General features: G+C 36.1%; 1 protein-coding gene across 2 annotated transcripts in view; it reads right to left on the bottom strand.

The window, feature by feature from the left end:
* Nucleotides 1-283: 283 nt before the first annotated feature.
* The window catches only part of Ccnyl1 (cyclin Y like 1), a 36,020-nt gene continuing 15,523 nt past the window's right edge, over nucleotides 284-20,780 (bottom strand). The window contains exons 4-10 of one of the 2 annotated variants that reach the window (XM_046462962.2): nucleotides 17,897-17,997; nucleotides 15,349-15,384; nucleotides 12,842-12,893; nucleotides 11,394-11,513; nucleotides 7,056-7,222; nucleotides 3,496-3,658; nucleotides 284-2,389 (exon numbers count right to left, since the gene is read on the bottom strand). In XM_046462962.2, the coding sequence (XP_046318918.1) occupies nucleotides 2,273-2,389; nucleotides 3,496-3,658; nucleotides 7,056-7,222; nucleotides 11,394-11,513; nucleotides 12,842-12,893; nucleotides 15,349-15,384; nucleotides 17,897-17,997 (756 nt within the window). In that variant the 3' untranslated portion in view covers nucleotides 284-2,272. The remainder of the gene's footprint in view (nucleotides 2,390-3,495; nucleotides 3,659-7,055; nucleotides 7,223-11,393; nucleotides 11,514-12,841; nucleotides 12,894-15,348; nucleotides 15,385-17,896; nucleotides 17,998-20,780) is intronic. The other variant, XM_046462963.2, reaches the window with a different exon arrangement.

The raw sequence follows: 20,780 nt of genomic DNA, 5'->3' as shown, positions 1-20,780 counted from the left end.
ATCTGCTTTTCCTTCTCAGGGAGAATAACAACTATTCAAAGATGCCATCTAATGCACTATCCCACTAACTACTGTGGCCAGTGATTTTTAAGCATAATAAACTGCTTTCAAGTGGAAGAGAACCTAAGCACAATAAATGAATTGCTATACCTTCAGCAGAGGCATAGGTCATATCAGTTTCAATCGTCAGTTTAAAAGCCTATTAGGACAGATGTAAACATTTAAGATCTGGAAAGATGTGATACTGTGAGAACAGAGAAGTGTTACAAACACAGTGACCATATTTTAATTAAAATAGAGTTTTATTAGCTTTTCTTTTAATATAAACATGAGAAATAAAAACCACATAAGTTGTAGCATTCTTTTCAAAATAAAACTGCAATCAATACTTGAATCTCCAAGCTCTGAACTCCATAAACAATTTTTTTTTCTTGAGGTGGTAGATTGTAATATTTCAAATACCATTATTTATCACTTATGTCTGTCCTTTAAAAATGATGGAACCTGCAGCACTCAGTATAACGTGAAGCATTGCTATATTGAGAAAGAGTATTCCTGGCTCATAAGTGCAAGATTCCTAGGATTACTTTTAAGTAGAGAAATGGATTTCACATAGTTTAGAACACTAATCGTTTTATATTTCAAATTTAGGTGACATTGTTATCAACCTCTTATATTTACTCCTTGCCTGAAGTAAGGGTTCCTAAGGTTCGTGTAAGGTCTCTCTTATATATAGCAGGACTTGAAATGAGATACCTACAACCAGGTTAACACTTAGGATTAAAAATAAAAATGAATAAGAACTTTCATATCACCTGCTATTAGGGTCCAATTTCTTTTCATTTATTACATGTGAATTAACACTCCTCTTTCATAATCTTCCTTTACCAAATCTATAGAAAAGAAATTTAGGTGATCAAAGCAGATACAACACAATCCTGCATAAAACTACTTTAAAAAGAGGAGGGTACCTTTTTTAAATTTTTTAACCTTTATTATTTATCTCCACAAATTTCAGTGCAATTTTAAGCTTTGACACCTGTAGAAGTATAAATTCTACAAACTTCAGAACATCATTTGAAAGTTAAATTACATTTCTCTTAAACTTAATTTTGCAAAAATATTGAGCTTTCAATTTTTTTGTTCCAGTCAATGTTTGCCATCTTCAAGAGGGACCGCTAACAAAAAATTGAAGAGCTCAACATTCCAAATTTATGAAATTAAGTTTAAAAGAAATGTAATTAAACTTTCAAATGATGTTTTGAAAGAGTTTGTAGTTTTTACACTTTTACGGCAGGACATAGTCACCAAAACTTAAAATTGCAATAAAACTTTCAGGACACCTGGTCTTTATCTGCTCAGTTATCATTGGACCACCATGTTGGCACATTATGAAAATATCTTTTTAATACATTTACTTAATAAGAGGAAAATTATCAGAAAGTGAGAAGCACCATTAATAGTTCACACACACAAAAAAAAATGCAGTGTGGACCCAACAGAAGTAGGTAGTCAATAGGTGATACGTTCTCTTTATGACCCCAAACATGCCAAAATGCTAATAAGTAGTGCCTGCAAAATACATGAATGGCAAGTGTTATCCAGTAGCTTTTTGGTTTAAACTGATTGCCAATAATGACTAGCAGCTTCAATGATATGATACAGTGGGAAGGAAGAACCTTCAATACCTAAAAATGCTACAGGTTGCTCCTAAGTGGCTTCATGAGTGTTAAGTGGGCTGGGGGTGGGCCAGTGCATTTTTAGCACATGCTAGGCCCTGGCTTTGAGCCCCCCCACAAAAAAAAATTAAAAATAAGAGTACCATGTTTTAATGGTAATATTGCATCAATTCTGAAGGCATATGCAGCAATGGAGAAGGGGAAGAAAAACAGAAAAAACAAAAAGTTATATGGTTAGTGTCTTTAAAAGTCTAAACATTTAAATGATTAATTAAAAAACCTCACATAGTTCACAGCTATTGGCCTACACAGTAAGCAAATATCTGCATGTGGGTTGAGAGTTTTTGCTTTGGAGTGGTTTTTGTTAACTCTGTTTACATTAAAAAGGACAAAAAGTGTGTTTGTTGCTTTGACAAGGTCCCATTCTTTCCTATGGAGTGCAACTGTCATTGTCCATGAGTCTCTTGAATTCGAGGTCTTTCCTTCTGATGAAAATACTAAAACTTTGCTGGTTTTTGAGCAGGAGTGATGATATTTCATCCAGTCTTTGTAGATGAGAGGCTTATGATGTTATTACCCCTCAATTCTCCCTTTTAAGAGAGGATAGCATTAGAGCGCTGAATACCAATGAAATTATCAGCGCTGAAAGACCTTCTCATAGCAGCTCTACATAAGTCTTTGTATTTGTCTTCACACAATCTTGAAATGGCCTAGGAAAGTCAATTAGAACACAAGTAGAATTTTTAAAAAGATTCCAACCTTAAAGGAAAAACACAACTGATGTTAAGCCACACATGCAGACTCCTTTAGATAACTTCATAGTTGTAGCTACCTTGGCTATAAGGCTTTATAGCACAAGATTCTGGATGTGCTACTTCCTATAAATTATTCTAAGGGCCAGGCGAACTTTATTATTATTTAACAATTGAGTTTCCAAAGATGTCAAAGATGCTATGAAAGTCTCCTAACGGCAGGATCATCTATTACCTCTGTGAAACAATCGGTATTTATTCAGTTTTCAAATTCTACACAATCTTCATTAGTTATTATATATTCTAAGCAAATTACAATGAGGCAGAATATAATAAGAGGGTAGAAAAGGTGCTACTTAGCTTGCACATTAATTATGGTAGAAAAACATATAATTCTAAGATATCACCCAAATTATCACAAAAGGTGCCATTTTAAAGTTATGTGTCACTTTCGTGGTGAATGATTTTTGGTGTATACTCACCAAAAGTCAACAAATATTACTTTAAGTTACCACCCCACTTAAGTTACCACCTCTATTAGAATCCTGTTTACTTCCTACATCCAATATTTGAAACACCACACCCCACTCCCCGAACTATAGGCCTCTTAGCAGAGCTACTAACTCTAGTAAACTCATGGAATTGAACTGTGATTAATATAAACACTGACATAAATTTGCAAACTGAGTAATGACAACTGAGTCACAAGTGAACCATAATATGTAAATATAATCAGGGACACAACTGACAAGTGCAAGGAATTACCTGTGCATGGTAATGTAGAAGGGAAGAGGTTCAAAAGGAAAAGCAAAGAACAGATTTTCTTTAAAAATATTCTGGATTATGGTCATAGAGGAGATAATGCCTAATTTTTAAAAAGTAATGTGGATCCTGGCATAAACCATGGAGGACACATGAAACATGATACCAGAGTTAATAAACTCTTCAAAATGTGTTAATTTAAAAGTTTACCATTTTCCTAATCACTACTTAATATGATTTAGTCCTAGATACTGGCTTTGGTGGCTGACAGAAAGCCCCACTTAGCGGAAACACAGGCTTACCTCTAGGTTTTGTGCTCTTTCTTTGCTGAGAGGAGCAAACAGAAAATTCAGGTTGTTGTCATCGGCTAAGGAGCGAAGGTCAAAGTAGTATTTGGCATAAACACTGGCAGGAACATTAATATTAAACTGGAGTAGCTCCAAGAAATGCCTTTCCATCTCATTCCTGGAGGAGGAGGAACAAAACAAAACCAAAACCAACACACAACAATTTTAGTCAACTGGACTATCTTCAAAAATGTCATTCTGAGCTTCTAGGATAGCTCTAAATTCTGTTTTGAAACAAATAAAGGCTACTCAGCTGGATTAATACACTAACGTTCAAACAAGGTACAGCTATTTGTAGTCCTTTCTGCATCCCAGCACTTTGAGTTTGGGCTGAGGGGAAAAGGTTACGGCCCTCTCATGCACTCGTGCTGCTGACTCGGGGACTCATTCTTCAGAGTTCCATTAGTGCAGCTGTACGATTCATACTCCACGCTCACTCACAAGGCCCCACTATAGTGAGCAGATGAAAGGAATGATGTATGCTGTTTATTAGCTCTGAAGAACTTGCAGACATTTTCACCGAGCTGATAACAGGAAGGGGCTTATTGAAGTAGAGAAGCACCAACAAAAGAAGTGGGCACATCACCACGGCAACAAATGGATCCATCGAGAGCCACCGCTATTATCTCTGAGGGGGAAAAACTCTTGAGGCAACAAGGATTCATCTCAAATAAATAAATAAATAAGCTACATTGGATGGGAAAGGAAATCCACCCCTCCTTACCTCAGTGCATGAGGCTATGTCAAAGGGCATAATGCACATTTCTGCTCACCTTAATATTACTAAGGTGACAAACAGTCACTATGATAGTCAAGATACTCATTTTAAAACTTTGGAAGGCACGAAGATCAAAGTAGATGCCAAGAGTAGACAAAACCCACTTTAGGATATGACATCTGGCAGAACAGTGGACTTGTAAACTGTGTTTTGAGAATGAAATCCAAAGATGCTCAGCACCTGCCAGCTCTTGCCAGAGTGGAATGTACACACATGAGGACAAGTTTAATACAGTGGGAAGGAGAAGGGTTGAGAGCAGTCCTCTGCTATATGACCATATAGCTGCCCCTGCTGAAGGTTTAAATCACTAAACATAAACAGAGGAAATCCTACATTCTAACAGTTTTAATTGCATAAAATAATAAATACTTGAACAGACATGAGAGGTTCAATTTATACAATTGAGTTTCCTGGTTTTAAATTTTTAATATTTTATCCACTGGCCACATCAGAAAATGTGTGATGTTCTCCTGTGTGGAGAGCAGGTAGACTATAAACAGAGACATGATTTTCTCAATTGTTGAAATTAAAACCAAACTGAACCGACTTCCAAAATTAATTTCCTGTTCGTATGGCAATAAGTCCATAGAAATGTAAATCAGATAATGTTTTGATAATCAGCTAATCAGGACTTAATTTACTACAGGAATACATGCACTTCACTATCCCTTTTATATTTTCTCCACTAATACATTTTAACTGTGCAGAAATACAGTACTTCATGGGATTAACATGTCTATTAATAGAGGTTTTAATCACCGAAGAAAAGCATTATGCATCTTTCTAGGTTTTTTGTTTTTTTTTTAAATGGCTGAATAGCATACCATTTACAGGCACAGCAAATTTTCTGAATAGCAGCTGGTCAATTTAACTTATTCTTTTGAAAGCAAGTATATTTTAACAAAACACATAGATAGTAGAAAGTTTTAAAAATTTGAGACACTGATTTTTAACTTTCTCATTGCAGACTTAAAAATGAGACCATTCGAAACAGTCAACAGCAGGGGGATGAGACAAATGTATATTAAGTACTTTGTTGTAATGCCTTCTAGTTTCCAAAGATCATAAACAAAAACAGCCTGGCAGGAACATGGCTCCTGGTGTTTCTCTGGTCACACAGAAAAGGTGTTGGAAGAACTGATGTTGCAGCTAGCCCCTGCTGCCATCACTGCTCCTGGTGCTCCCCATCTGTGGAAACTGACACATTTCCCTGCATCTTCTCTGATCTTATCACTAGACCCAGAGCCCCAGCCAGTTTAGTTGCAAGTTTTGAGTATATTTCAGCTGCCATTCAGGCAGGATTGGTGTTCATGCGTACAAATTTTGCTTCCTTCAAGGAATCAGTCTGCAAACTGATGACAATATAGTGATCAAAGGCACTTTAGCTTCTTCAACTTCCAAAAATACTTCCCCCCTTTGTTTCAGGTTCTTTTATTGTCATATCCTCTGCTAAGATAGTACCAGCAATATCATCAGGACTACTCAGCTTGCACTATTATCAAAGTAGTATTTTCACCAACAGCCACTTCAACCACTCCTAAAAACCACTGGTCCCTTCTCAGTCACAAGTGTCATCACTCAGCAGTATATATAGTTTAGTAATTTTGAGGGACAGTCTAGGTAGACCAAAGGTAACAAATATGAACTCCTGTCATAATCTTGATCTTCCTATGATGCTCAATATAACCAGTGATGCTGCTTTTCATTTTCCTAAATGCCACCCACAAAGATATTTTTCCTTTGAGAGTCTGCTGGAAATCTCTCTATTGTTCATCCTGCCTACCACCTACAGGGCCCTAACCTTCAGTCAGCGTGGCCAGATTAGAAGCCCTTGTTTCACTGGTGTTTCTGTGCCATGTGTGAGGAGCCCCATGACTCAGCAACACTCCCTGCACTGTTACCTCATTCTCACAAACTGCTACTGTGGCTCTGACTGGCTGTCAGTGTGATAAGCACTGAATGATGACCTAGTAATGCTTTTAGGTCTGCCTGATGGGAATCCTAGAGCTTCCTAGCCCATGAGAACAATTTCTTTCTTTTTTTTTTTTGGTACTAGGGATTGAACTCAGGGGCACTCAACCACTGAGCCACATCCCCAGCCCTATTTTGTATTTTATTTAGTAACAGGGTCTCACTGAGTTGCTTAGTGCCTTATTTTTGCTGAGGCTGGCTTTGAACTCACGATCCTCTTGTCTCAGCTTTCAGAGCCACAGGAATTACAAGCATGCACCACCAAGTTTGGTTCATGAGACCAATATCTAAACACATGCAACACTCCTAATGAAGAGGAAGCAAGAGCACAAGGATCTAAAATCTTTATTTTGTATCTCATTGTTTCTGTAACAAGGCACTAAGCAACTCAATGAGACCCTGTCTCTAAATAAAATACAAAATAGGGCTGGAGATATGGCTCATTGGTTGAGTGCCCCTAAGTTCAATCACCGGTACCATACCCTATGCCACCCCCCGAAAAAAGCCATGTAATTTTATAATGTTCCATGTTCTGGGAGTAAACTTATAACATGTTTGCCAAAAACCACTAGAAAAATACTTTTCAACATCAATACAATAACACATAAGAACCTACCAATTAATGATAGAAACTTATGTATTTTTATGCCTACTTCCAGTATTTTCAAAAGGTAACGTCTAAAAATATTTCTTAAAATGTAAACTTCATGGGAGCAAATGAGATACTAGAAACTGAGTAAGATTCACCAAAACCTTACAAACTCACATGTCCTCAACTGTAATGTCCTTGAGGATTTGGCAGTAGTCCACATTCCATACAGCCTGATCGTCCCAAACCTTGGAGGCAAGAAGAATGGCTCCCAAAACGATTCTTTTCCAGTTGGTGGGACAAATGTCGATCTCAGCATAAGTTAAAAGCCTTTCTAAGTAGACCTGCAAAAGTAGAGCACTAGTCTTTGATTTTAGTTCAGTTTAAGTGTTCTGTTAAGAAGTTGTGGATGACAAATTTCCTCTGTGTTTGACAAGAAAGTACCTTTTTTTTTTTTAAAGAATTTTTAAATATTTATTTGTTTTTTAGTTTTTCGGCAGACACAACATCTTTGTTTATATGTGGTGCTGAGGATCGAACCCGGGCTGCACGCATGCCAGGCGAGCACGCTACCGCTTGAGCCACATCCCCAGCCCAGTACCTTTTCTTTTTGAGTTCTACAGAGACTTTTACTTAGGTAAAGCAAGAGGCCCAAGCATAGCTATAAGTTAGATACCTCTGCTGTTTACTCTGCCCATGCAAATTTCCATTCCAATTCTGGTCATAGGAATGACTGGCAAAGGACATCCTGAAAAGCAGCACTGTTATAACCTTCACATGCATAAAGGGCACCCACCACGCACAGGCCCAGATTCAAGTTGTTCAGTAAAGACCTAGTGACCCCCACGTGCAATTACAATATCTAGCTGGTAGTTTTATAATGATTTTACAGGCAGATCATGCTTGAATATGTAAGTACCCAAGATGTATAGAGCACATTTTAATCTTTTTTCCCCCCACAATAACTAGCCCTTTTATGGAGCTAGTTGAAAATAAGAACTGGGGGGCTGGGGATGTGGCTCAAGCGGTAGCACGCTCGCCTGACGTGCGTGCGGCCCGGGTTCGATCCTCAGCACCACATTCAAAACAAAGATGTTGTGTCCACCGAAAGCTGGAAAATAAATATTGAGAAGAAAAATTCTCTCTCTCTTAAAAAAAAAAAAAGAAAAAAGAAAGAAAGAAAATAAGAACTGGTGGACAAGAGAGCCTCCCAGTGGTTGCTGAGAGAGCAGCACATTAGGTGCAGGTCTTTATGACAGTTCAGTTTTCTCTGAATTCAGCCCCTTCTAAAAAGAAAACACATGTACAAAAGGATGGTCATTCTCATAGTCCTTATTTTTCATATTTCCATTATTATTTCATGAGAATTCATTTTCTCTCACATATTCTGCACCTTACTCAATTCCATTGGTTTTAAGGTGGTTCAAAGCTGCAGGTCTCTGCACCATTGGGACTCCTAAACCTTCCAGGCAGTTTGAGTTTCATGAGTTATTTTACACATATCAAACATCTAACCCACAAAGAACTGGATGAAGTTAACAGCCGAGTAAAGATTATCCAGGAAAGTGGTCTGTTTTCACTACAAATGGTGCTCTGCAAATATACAACTGTCCCTAGGTATTGGCCGAGGGTTGATCCCAGGACCAAATCTAATCAGATACCACAATTTGCAGATGTTCAAACACCTTATATAAAACCTTTGCACATCCTTCCACATACTTTAAATAATCACTGGATTACTTACAATATGAGAAGAGGTCATTTACTTAGCATTACAATGTAAATGCTAAGTAAATAATAACTGTTACACCATCCTGTTTAAGGAATAATGACAAAAAATAAAGACACAATTTTCCCCAAAATATTTCTGATTCAAAACTGACAAATCAGATGCAGAGCCCACAAATATGGAGAGCAGTCTATATGCTATTTAAAAACAGGAAAAAAAATCCACTTTTAAGAGTATGTTTACTGTCTGAAGGTTATAAGACTGACAGTTCAGATTTGGCAATGTTCTCTAACTCGACTGTTTTAAAAAACAAATGGTTATTCAACATTAAATATTCTTAAGAAACCTCTTCTCATTTTCCAAAACTTGGCACTCTGAAGTATCCTAAGAATGAACCTCCTCACAGGGTACAACTTTCTTATGAAATAAGTAGCAATGAGACAACACTGGCAATCTCTCAACCTTTATTGATCAGCCTGTTCTATGCTGACACTCATTTACCCCACTAGCCCTGCTGTGTCAGTGGAAGAGAATTCTGTCTTACCAGTGAAACCAACTCTTCTGTTAGTGCAGTTGACCCCATCCCACTTCTGTAGAACACTGTTCCCACAAGTACCTTTTGAAGACTTCGTCTCTACCAGAGGTTTTCCCCCAATATAAATGTGCTTACACTCTTTCCTCTCCACAATACTTCCTCTCTGTTCATGCATCATGCCCATGCCAGATCCTCACCTCCCATTCTCTCCCACTTTCCTCTACCCACTGCTGCCATCATTCTAAGAAACTACTCTTAAGGATCAGTGCTTTCAAACTTGCTAACCAGAGCCTTTTATCCCAAACCTCAACACCCCAAAAGTCTTCCTAATATTGGACAAAGGCACTGTCATTTGCCTAGTGTAGGGCCAAAAACCTACAATTTGAGTTATCTTACTCCACTGTTAGCAACTCCTGTAGTCTCTACCTCCACTGGTGGTCTAGAAGCTTTCTATCCTGACTTGCCATTTGTCATCGCTAACGTGCATGACTCTGCTGCCTCCTACCGCTCCTCTCTGACCTTCAACTACCTCTACTCTACCCAAAGCAGTCAGGAAAAGCTCTTGCATTAGGAACACTTCACTCTCCTATCACAATCTACCAAAGTTACCTGTTAGCCTGAATTTAAACTTCTTTTGGAAGCCAGCAAGCTATAAAGAAGGCCCTGGGAAACTGCCAGTGTAAGTTCATCTCTTCCTAGTTCTTCCCCTTATTCCTCACTCTCACCACCCGCTGCCCTACTATTCCTTGAGCACATAAAACATGTTACTGCCTCACAGCCTTGGCACTTGCCCTGCTGCAATCCCTGACCTTTTTGGCTTCCTTGCTTCAAGTCAGGTTGCTGATCAAATATCACCTCTCCAATGAGGCCCTTTCTAATCATTCCACCTGAAACAGAAACCTCTCTAATTATTCTTCTTCTTGGCATTTGCCACTACGGGTAATATTCCTAAACCTGAAAAAATACTTGAAGTGTTCCTCACCAGAATATAAGCTCATAAGGACAAGAACTTTGTCCAATCTGTTCCCCTTTGCCCCAGCACTAGAATAACAGTACAAAGTAGATACCAGAGAGTACATGTATAATTTCATTTTAACCACATCCTCACCTATCTAGCTTCTCTTCGTCACTCTCCCCTGGTTTTCCTCATATTGCTATAGCCACTCTTCTGGAGACTTGCACCTTAAATGTTGATGGTAGATCTGTGGGGACTTTCTGTCCACTTTTCATTGTATACATTCTCTGCATTTGAACAGCCACTTTTAATTCCTTACCTCTAATTTGGATTCATGTTCCAATCCTGGATATCCTACTAATGACTACATATTGCCACTCTGCTATCTCATAGGGACATCAAACTTATCTAAAATGAACTACCATTCTTCAAACCTATCTCTCTCCTTCCTGCATTACCTACTTCTACATATAGAAGAGACCTCTGAGCAGTTTCTATTGAAGCACACAGCAAAACCCCTGCATTACCTACTTCTACATATAGAAAAGACCTCTGAGCAGTTTCTATTGAAGCACACAGCACAACCCTCTTCTCTAAATTCTAATTGGATGCTAAATGATAGAAGTGTCAGGCCACATAATTGACTTTCCACTATGCATTCGTAGGGAGTCAACCACCTGAATAGCAGTTACTCAAACTGATGAAGTCCTACCTTTGAAATTCTATATGGATGAAGTAAAGGTAAGAACAAAGCTATAGCTTAGCAGGCTAACAAAGCCTAAAAACCACTGGTACTACCATTCTGGACAACTTTGTGAGCAGACACATAATTCAATAGGATGGATTAATAACACCCATTACCCAAGGAACAGAGAACTGAGGGCAATAATTCTCAATCATGACACACGCTGGAATTGTCTGCGGAATACAGCCTAGGATATGGCTCAGACCTGCACTGAATCAGTCTCTGTGCACCACATGGTTTTGTTATTGCTCCCCATAGCATGACCTGTAGGTATTGTGCATACTGCATGTGCTGTAGGCACTGAGGTGTCGAGGGGATCTCTTCTATTACCTTTAATAATAAGTATTTTGTTATAAAAAATGCAATGACATCATTTTAAACCATCATGATTACTAAAGTCAACTATGTGTTATTTACTTTCCTTTGATAAGTTCCTCTTAATAAAGTTCTGATGATAAATTTCAGGGTCCTACTTTTATTTGTAAAACAAGACATTACCCTATTTACAAGACCAATTTCTAAACATGCTTAATAAATAAGAAATATCTTACCAACGTTACTATTGCACATTCAGCTGTTAGTTGTGCAGCACTAAAAAGAGTACGAACAAATCTGTAAATAAATTTGTGTTCAGGGTCATGCTTAAAGTATTCCTCTGGAACCTTTTCTCGCTGAAAGAAGAAAAGATGCAATGTAAGTTATCTGCTGAAGAAAACTCCTCTTGAAAAGTACTTTTAAGATAGCAGCCTTCACATTGTGCCAATGTGTACCTTAAATAATTTTGAGTAGCATTTCTTTTAGTCTTTCAAACATAAACAGTGGGATCTCACAGTCATACAGTGTTTAACACCTTTGTCAATGACAAACTGCATACTGGGATTAACAGGTCCCATAAGGTATAACCTAGTGACACTGCAGCCAAGTTAAGTCTGTGTGAATCCATTCTGATGTTCATACAACGATGAAATTAAGCTTTCTCAGAATATATCCCATTGTTAAACAACACATGACTGGACAAATTATTCAATACCCATCACTGTTTATTAAATTTTTAAAAAAGGGGGCACAAATTCAAGCTCAGAAAACTGATGTTCCTTTTTACTTTCCCTCCATAGAATTCTATCAAAACCTATTTCTAGTCTGAAAAGTTTCATTGATTATGTTATATTTCTCTGCAATAAACTTTGGAAAGACTTTAGTATGCTGTAACCACAGGTTCCAAAGTCTCACTGTCCAAAACAATAGTCACCACAGTGACTGTTGAAGACTCAAAAGTGGCTGAGTTTTCTAATTTGAGTTTTGTGAGCAGACACAATAATTCAACAGGATGGATTAACACCCATTGCCCAAGGAACAGAGAACTGAGGGCAATAATTCTCAATCATGACACACACTGGAATTGTCTGTGGAATACAGCCTAGGATATGGCTCAGACCTGCACTGAATCAGTCTCTGTGCACCACATGGTTTTATTATTGCTCCCCCATCAGCATGCCCTGTAGATATGTGTACATACTGCATGTGCTGTAGGCACTGAGGTGTCTAGGGGGATCTCTTCTATTACCTTTAATAATAATTCTTTTGTTAAGAGAAATGCAGTGGCATCATTTTAAACCATCATGATTACTAAATTAGAGTTTAAGTTTTCTAATTCTCTTCAGAGATTTTACACATTTGTTGGGTTTATTTACAAATATTTATATTGTTTGATGCTACTGAAAAGTATCTTTTAGCAAAGCTACATTTTCTCTTATTGGGTGGTACATATACTCACCTTAGCTTATTAAACAAAGCTACAAGTCAGTTCTTACTTTATTATAGACCTGATAAAACACTTTTTCTAAGACAATTGTATACGGCATGAGGTGGGAAGGAAGATGATTTTGATTTCAAGCTGAAGGGAGTGATTTTCTTCTAGTAATTAATCTCAAAGCAAAGCAGCACAAAATAAACAATCCTTTGAGAGGAAATAGTTAAAAAAAAAAAAAGTGATGCTTACTGTGAGTGGATGTGATCTCTCATCAAATATATCCAGGGATCTATTTGCATCTCTATAAAATAAGAATGTACATTTAAAAATTTATTCAGGAATTGTTAATATCTTCCTAAAATATCTGCTAAGAATAAAGAAGGGGTTGGAAGGAGCAGCTTAACCTTCAACAAAGCAAATAGTTTGACAAATTCTTTTCCTGGATTCTAGTGTTAGGACCTCTTTTTACTCAGCAAATGAAGTACTATAAAGCCTTTTCTACAATAACCAGGTAGAGCTGCACAAACAGGCAATGCCAATTAATCAAATATATTTTCACTTCTCTTACAAAGCAGTAGTGGTGGGAAATCAAGTCTTGAGAACTTTAATGAACATAAATGGATTCAGATTTTCTAGATTTTTTTTCCTCTTTAGTTTTCTATTATATTATTACCATATATTTCTAGTTTCTTCTAGTTTGAGTTTAAAAGTTATTGGCTGTCTTTTTATTTTAAGACATCAATCTTTTCATTTTAAAACTAAACAATACACTGTTCAAACTAGTGGTTCTCTGTGGTCTGTGACACTCTGGAGATTCCCTTGGTACTTTCAGGAGGCCCATGAGGTCAAAACTGTTCTTATAAGAACATTAAGACATTACTTGCATTTTCACTGCTGAACACTTGCAATGACTATAAAAACAAAAGTGAGTAAAACTACTGATTTCTCAGTATGAATGATACTAAGAGTCATTCTATTCTCCACTGCCACTTGCAGTTAAAAAATAATAATCCTGCTTTACAAAGCATGTTCTAGATGAAACAATAAAAAATAATGTCACTAAATCTTGACCTTCTTTTTAATATTCTGAATAAGTTGAAAGTTCACCTAAAGCTTCTGCACACTGAAATAATAATTGTGTTAAAAAGCACTTGTGATTTAGCTGTGAGCTGAACAAACTGCTTATCATAGAACACTATTTTTATTTGAAAAGATAAAATATTCTCAAAAATGAAGAATGAGGCAGGCATGGTGGCGCACACCTGTAAACCCAGCAGCTCAGGAGGCTGAGGCAGGAGGATTGCAAGTTCAAAGCCAGCTTCAGCAAAAGCAGGGTGCTAAGTAACTCAGTGAGACCCTGTCTCTAAATAAAATACAAAATAGGGCTGGGGATGTGGCTCAGTGGTTGAGTGCCCCTGAGGTTCAATCACTGATTACCAGCACCCCCCCCCCCCCAAAAAAAAAAGAATAGTGAGCCTGTCACTTCAAGGAAAATAACAAGTATTCACTGCAAGGATAAAATTTGGGCTGTCAAGGTGAGATCAAGATTTTTGAAAACCTGTACCTTCTGCTATAGACTTGACAGTTTCTCAATCCCTTGAGACTTTTTGATAAGATTGGAGGCAATACTAATGAAAGTGAGTCTTCAATACTATGAAGAAATGTGAACTAACACTTTCCAAATGACCATCACGATATTATAAAATCATGCACTGGTCAAAGATTTATTCCTTCTGCAAGATACATAAATGAATACTAATATAACATGTTCATTGATACAAATCAAAATTTCATTGTAACTAATTTAAGAAACTAACCTTTTATAATGTTTTAGTGTAATGTTAAAGGGTATCCACAATTATCTGAAAGTTTTAAAAAATACAACTTTTTCCAAAATTAATATCTGCATGAGACTAAGTTATCTCATTGTTTCTTCAAAACAAATTGCAAACAAAGTCAGAGAAAGGCGAGAATCTAGTTGTCTTCTATTAGGCTAAATATTAAAGAGATTTGCCAAAGTGTAAATTATATCACACTTTTCACTCAACTGAAAAAGTGAAGAAAAACTTAAAATTATAGAGAATAATTATTTTTCATGATAAAAGTTAATAAGGTAGTTCTTTTTTAAATATATATATATTTTATATATATTATATATATATATATTTTTTTTTTACTTGTAATTGGACATAATACCTTTATTTTTTAATTTATTTTTATGTGGTGCTGAGGACTGAACGCAGCGCCTCATACGTGCTAGGCAAGCTGCTCTACGGCTGAGCCCCAGCCCCAGTCCCAATAAGGTGGTTCTTAATCAGAGATGATTTTGTCCCTCAGGGATAATTTTTAGTTGTCACAATGTGTGTGGGGGATGCTACTGGTATCTAGTGGGCAGAAGACAATGATGCTGTTAAATATCCTACAATGCACAGCACAGCCTCCACAATAGGGAATTATCTAGCTCAAAATATCAACAGTATCAAGGTTAAGAAACCCTGTATTATTGTATATATAAATATATTTAATTCTCAACTTAAATTTCTAAAACAGTAAATGTCAACATAATTCACAGAAATAGATACTCTGGAATTTTAAGAGAGTTCTGAGAACAAAAAGAACAAAACTCCAAATGATACATCTCAAAATTGTAATAAAAGCACTCTACAGCTTATAATGTTTTATAGTTATGACCTATTAACTATATATCATGCAAAGTAATTAGCTAGAATAATAAAACAGGTTTTTAAAGAGCTCACCTGTTCTTTATGTGGTAATATATTGCTAAGGTCACACTGAAAAGGAAAAAAAAAAAAATATTTTAACAACTTATCTGTTATAGCTGACATTTTTTTTTTAAAAAAAGGTGTAGGGGACCTTCCAATCAGCCCTGAAATCCTCCAGTTCAGAACAGTACCACTGGGCATTTTACCCCTTATTTAATTCTGTTGATTATTACATACAAATTATTAAATATCTTCCCTGTTATTTGCCCGTCTACCCACAGAACCTTCCATCCCATACGAGTTGTATTTGTCCACATGCTTAAGTTTAAGCCATAGCTTTTTTTCCCCCCTGAAGTTAGGCCCAGCATTTCAATTGATTTAGTTACCTTACCCATCTACCCACCATTTTTTATTACCCTAAAAGTAAAAAAGTGAAAGTGCTATACACCAGATAAAATTACTTTTACATTACTAGTAGAAAATTAGTAAGTGCTCACAAAAGATGAAAATAGGTCTAGCCCATCCTGAATAAGCAGTGCTGACAATGTAGCATAATACTAAACAGTACAATATTAATGGCAGATATTTCCAAACTGGAGTAAGTGAAATATTAATAAACAGACAACTCTTTACACATTATGTTACTGTATTCTTAAGTTATCCAAAGATTCTTTGTGTTAGGGAAAAAAGGGTTCTCTTAGGTAAATTTTGATTCCATTTGCTCTAAAATGAAGCTCAAAATGAGGGAAGGCAAATCTGAATTTTAAAAGCAGGTGTATACACTATTTTAAATTTTAAATTAAAAAAATCAATATTACTGGCATCAAAGATGGATACTTCTATAGTGCTTCAAACAGTTTTATTTCCAAAATTGATTTTAAAATCACAGAATTTGATGTTATATGCTGAAAAAGGACCACTAAACCTTATATGGCATTTTCATCCAACAACACATTATACAAATAAAGGGGATGAAGGCTTAAATATGATTTGCCCAAAGTCCCACCGAACAATCAGAAACAGTTTTCTATACTCTTTGATAAGCAGTGGCTCCCAAACTTCGCTGCACATTGGAATTGCCTGAGGAGGTTTAAACAGAACTGACCTCTTGAGACATTCCAATTAACTGGGCATTAAGAATGATTTTAAAGTTCCCTAGGTAAGTGCAATGTGCAGCAAAATTTGAGATTGACATAGGGTTGAGATCAGAATCACCTGAATGTTTTGTGCACTTTATATCCACCACCAGTTTCCTAAAAGGCTTGTGAGCGTCTATGGATGAAGGGGAAAAGGAAGGTGGGAAAATGCATGTTTGTAGAAATGTATTCTGAAAAAAAGTCGCATAGGTGATTCTAAGAAGGCTTAGAATTCCCCTAAGAACATTCCCTTAAGAACAATGCACAGAATTTTCCTAAAAGTCAATTTGCCCTATTAATTCTCAATAAATCTTTCTTTCACCAATAGTGAATGTACTGAATGATTATTTTTAGAATTTAATGAAAGAAACTAAAACTTACTGTACTTCCAAACACAAGACTTCTAAACAACAAACTCAGTTAAGAGATCAAAAAGCATGAAACCTACATGTGTTAGCAAGGTTACTCTTTAAAATTATATTCTGAATTATACACTGAAACATCAGAATCTTTTGAATTCAAAAGAAGCCGAGGGTTCTAGCCAAAGTAGAGTGGTTTTTTAATCATGGCTATTTAGGGCTGAAAACAAACATTCAGTGATTACTCAAAAGATGCCAAATCTCAGAAAGGGCTTAGTTTTTGCTGAAACACAATTCAATCTCAACTACTGTTATACGTGTGAGAGGAAAGTTACATTACTGTGTGAACTTGCAGTTTTCAACTGAAGTAGAAGTTACTGATAATTTAATTAGCTAAGAAATTAAAAAGCTGGTATATTAGAAATAAAATAAGGCTAATTAGGCTTTTTAAACTAAAAAGTAAAATTAGGGATAAGAATATTAACATTCTAAAAAAGCACTTTCCAAACTATGTTCAAAAAAATCAATACTCACATCCCAAGAAGTCATTAATAATGTTCCCTGGACAACCCCAACATCGTGGGGGAAGCTCTCTACCCGGTTTTTGTTGATGTCATTTTAATAAGTTTAAAAGGTTCATCTTGGAGTGTTTTGAAAGTGCATCTTTTATTTCAAATGCCAATATGCTTTGGTGCCAGGAGTAGACTAGATAGTCCTTCCTCCTACAGTAGTTTCCAAAGTAGTTAACAAGTATTTTAGATATGAAACTCATAACTGTTTTTTTCCAGAAACATCTGATAAAAAGCACCTCTTCTTATGTTCAATAGTGTCTTAACAACATAAATGCATCAAATAAAGAGGTACACTTTTCCTGAGATTCCTATTTGCTAACTGGCTTTCCCTTTCACCAAAATGGAAATTGAAAACTCACATTTAGGTCCTTAAAAATCAATGTATACTTGACCCCAATTTTGTAAACTGAGCACTAAAAAGGACAGTCAATAGCTGAAATTACCAAGTATGGCTGGGATGCTTTTAGCAGAAAGGGGTCTGTCACTCAGCCCTTGGCAACCTAGTTGTACTCACCATTTTATTGTGGTTCTAAGATTAGGCTGGCTGACTGTGCTGTCATCTAGAAATATTGTTGAGCATGAGCTATACTTTTTAGTAAGCTGCCCTGGAGATACCTGAAGGGGAGGGAAATAGAAGAAAATGTCACAGTAAGTTAAATCTATAAAATGTGTTTATTTTCCTTGGTTAAAATGTCAAACGATAAAGCATTAAGATATTTCTTATACTCTGTGAATTGCCTGAGTGTGATATCATGTGTGGCTCTACAGGAAACCCATTGGAGGCTCTTAACTTCACAGATGATGTTTGAGGAATGGATTATAAAATGCTGCCCTTGGTATGGTACCTATAATCAAACCTGGCAAGCATCTATTATGAATTAATCCCCTTAATAAATACTGGAAAAAATTTAAAATAAGATTTCAGTGTTTTCCTCTTAAGCAATAAAAAGCAGTTGAGAAGGTTCTGTTTCTACTATTCAGTAACTACAATAAAATGTAATGCCTTAAATAATACCAGCACAAAAGCATTGTGCTGCACTAAATGAAAGCCTAATACCAAATTTACTGATTTGCTAGTACTAAGTGTCTAAGTGTAATTACACAAATGTTTTGGAATCAGAGGCTATGTGCCAGGGCTATTTAATCACTAATAAGGCTTGGGACCATAGGTCTGAGTCTATTCTCATATGTAGAGGGTAAAATTATTGCCTTAAGATTCTTTCACATCCAAAATCAGATGATAAAAAACAACTTTGGGAATTTAGCTTTCACTTCACTTTTAAGTAGATTGCCATTACATTACATATGAAAACCTCAGCCATTCATTCAAGATTTTATTTAGTTTATTCTCTTATTTGATCCACATCACAACACCTCCCTGCCTCATTAGTGTTACTCTCAGCCCAAAGTCTTTTTCTTCCTTGCCCCAGAAGCTTGACTCCTACCTTCTGGGATACCTTTGCCAACAGCCACATCACAAAATTCATCCTCCAATTCAATACTTGCAGGGAGGTTATCTCCCATATAAGAAACTAAGCTGCTCCAAAGAAAGGAGGACTCTTACTGCTCCTATGTCCAGCTGCTGAGCATAAAATTGGGGACAAGTTAGGGAGTTCAACAACTGTCTGACAAATTATTAATTAATAATCAATTACAATTTGGAAGACAAATCTTGGTACAGATACAAATTAGTGAAAATTTACCTGAAGTGATACTAAAGAGGTGACAATGAACTTTTTGAGGCCTCTAAATAAACTATCATTAAAACACTTTAGAAGTATCCATTTAATTGCAAAGGGTAAAGAGTGCAAGGATATAGAGCAATAGTCAAATACTGAAACAGCCTAAACTACGTTAAAACAATTCTCATCCTTAAAAAGCCAATACCGAATCTCATCACTGAGTAGTTGAAGATTAACAGCAGCATTCTTTAAAACCACAGATTATCAACAATTTTAATGTTTTTTTTTTAAAAAAGCTAATTCAGATAAGCCTTCCTTCCTCCTATCAATATAATGGTTTTCATCATGATTTTACTTTCTCCCATCAGCAACCCCTACAAATAAATGAAAGATGGGACAGGGAGAAGACCTAGCTGAAAGTACAGAGCACTTAAAAGTCACCAGTAGTCCACAGTCAGAAATATCCATAAGGTACATAAAACTGCATTTTGCTTGTTTTAGATGTTTTTATGGCAAAGTCACTTTTTTTCCTTATTAACAAAAAGTGTATAACTATTTTGGAGGAATAAATTCTCCTTTTAACTAAAAATGTTTTAACTATATCTAAGTGTGGATATGTTTCTTAAGCTATTCAGTTAATATGTATACTGTTGAAAAAAATCACTACACTGGAATAAAAAAGAGGGACGAAAATGAATCAAAATGTAGACTACTTGGTAGAACTTTAGGTGATTTTTCTTCCATTTTCTCTATTTACAATTTTTTTTTTTGTATCATGAATATATATTGGCTTGTCTTTGAAAACATTAATGCCAAGTCATTCAAAAATTTTTAATTAGATGTGGTCTTACAAACTATGAAAGCTCCATTAATGAATCAGCAACTTACTGGTTAGATCCAACCAAAAAACATTCATCACTTCCCTTTAGTCCAGGCTTACTCTAAACTGATAAAGACAGAGGAATCATTCATTTTATAGGAAGAGTCATTTCTGTTACCTTCTCTCCCACTGTAATCAGGCCATTCCCAAATTTGAAGGTGACTAGAAAAGCTGAATGCAAAAACTCTCTGTTGCCAATATATAGCAAAGGACATACCATCTCTTCCAGCTATTCAAACATTTCAATCTTGAGACTAAAGGGTGGCAGAACGAAGCCTCTAAGCAAAGCCTAGAATATAGCTGCCAACAAGTAACTTTCCCCTCAGCTTGCATGAAAAATTAGGACAACTTGCCCTTTATTGTTAAAACGTTACCACTGCTGGCTCACAACCACAAAAAACTACACTGACAAACATAAGGATATAAAATACAAATACTAAAAAAAAAAAAAAAAAAAACATTTCTGACAGATGGTTACTAAAAGAGACACAAACAATAGCATCTTTCTTCTTCCAATCAGCACAAATGATAAGGTACAGAATTTTGTAATTCTTACAGGAAAGGGAGTACTTAAGTAGACTTAAGGTCAAATGGCAAAGACTAGAAAATAATACCTACTAATCTGGTAAATCATAACCAGAACCTTACCATCAAAGGTCAAGAATTTGTTGAAATCCTGTCCCCACCCATTGACTTTTCCCATTGTGCCTATAGCTGCTTATCTATTAAAAAACAAAAACAAAAGCCTGAAATCCCCCCCCCCCCATATAATACATATTTGGGATATGTTCCTTTTTTTAATATTTATTTTTTAGTTTTAGGTGAACACAATATCT

This window comes from Marmota monax, unplaced genomic scaffold (assembly GCF_021218885.2).
Source record: "Marmota monax isolate L192 unplaced genomic scaffold, Marmota_monax_Labrador192_F-V1.1 WCK01_AAM20220418_F8-fsc00095, whole genome shotgun sequence".
In the NCBI taxonomy this organism is placed as follows: Eukaryota; Metazoa; Chordata; class Mammalia; order Rodentia; family Sciuridae; genus Marmota; species Marmota monax.
Note: the sequence above shows the minus strand (reverse complement) of the source record. Positions and strands in the feature narration are given on the sequence as shown.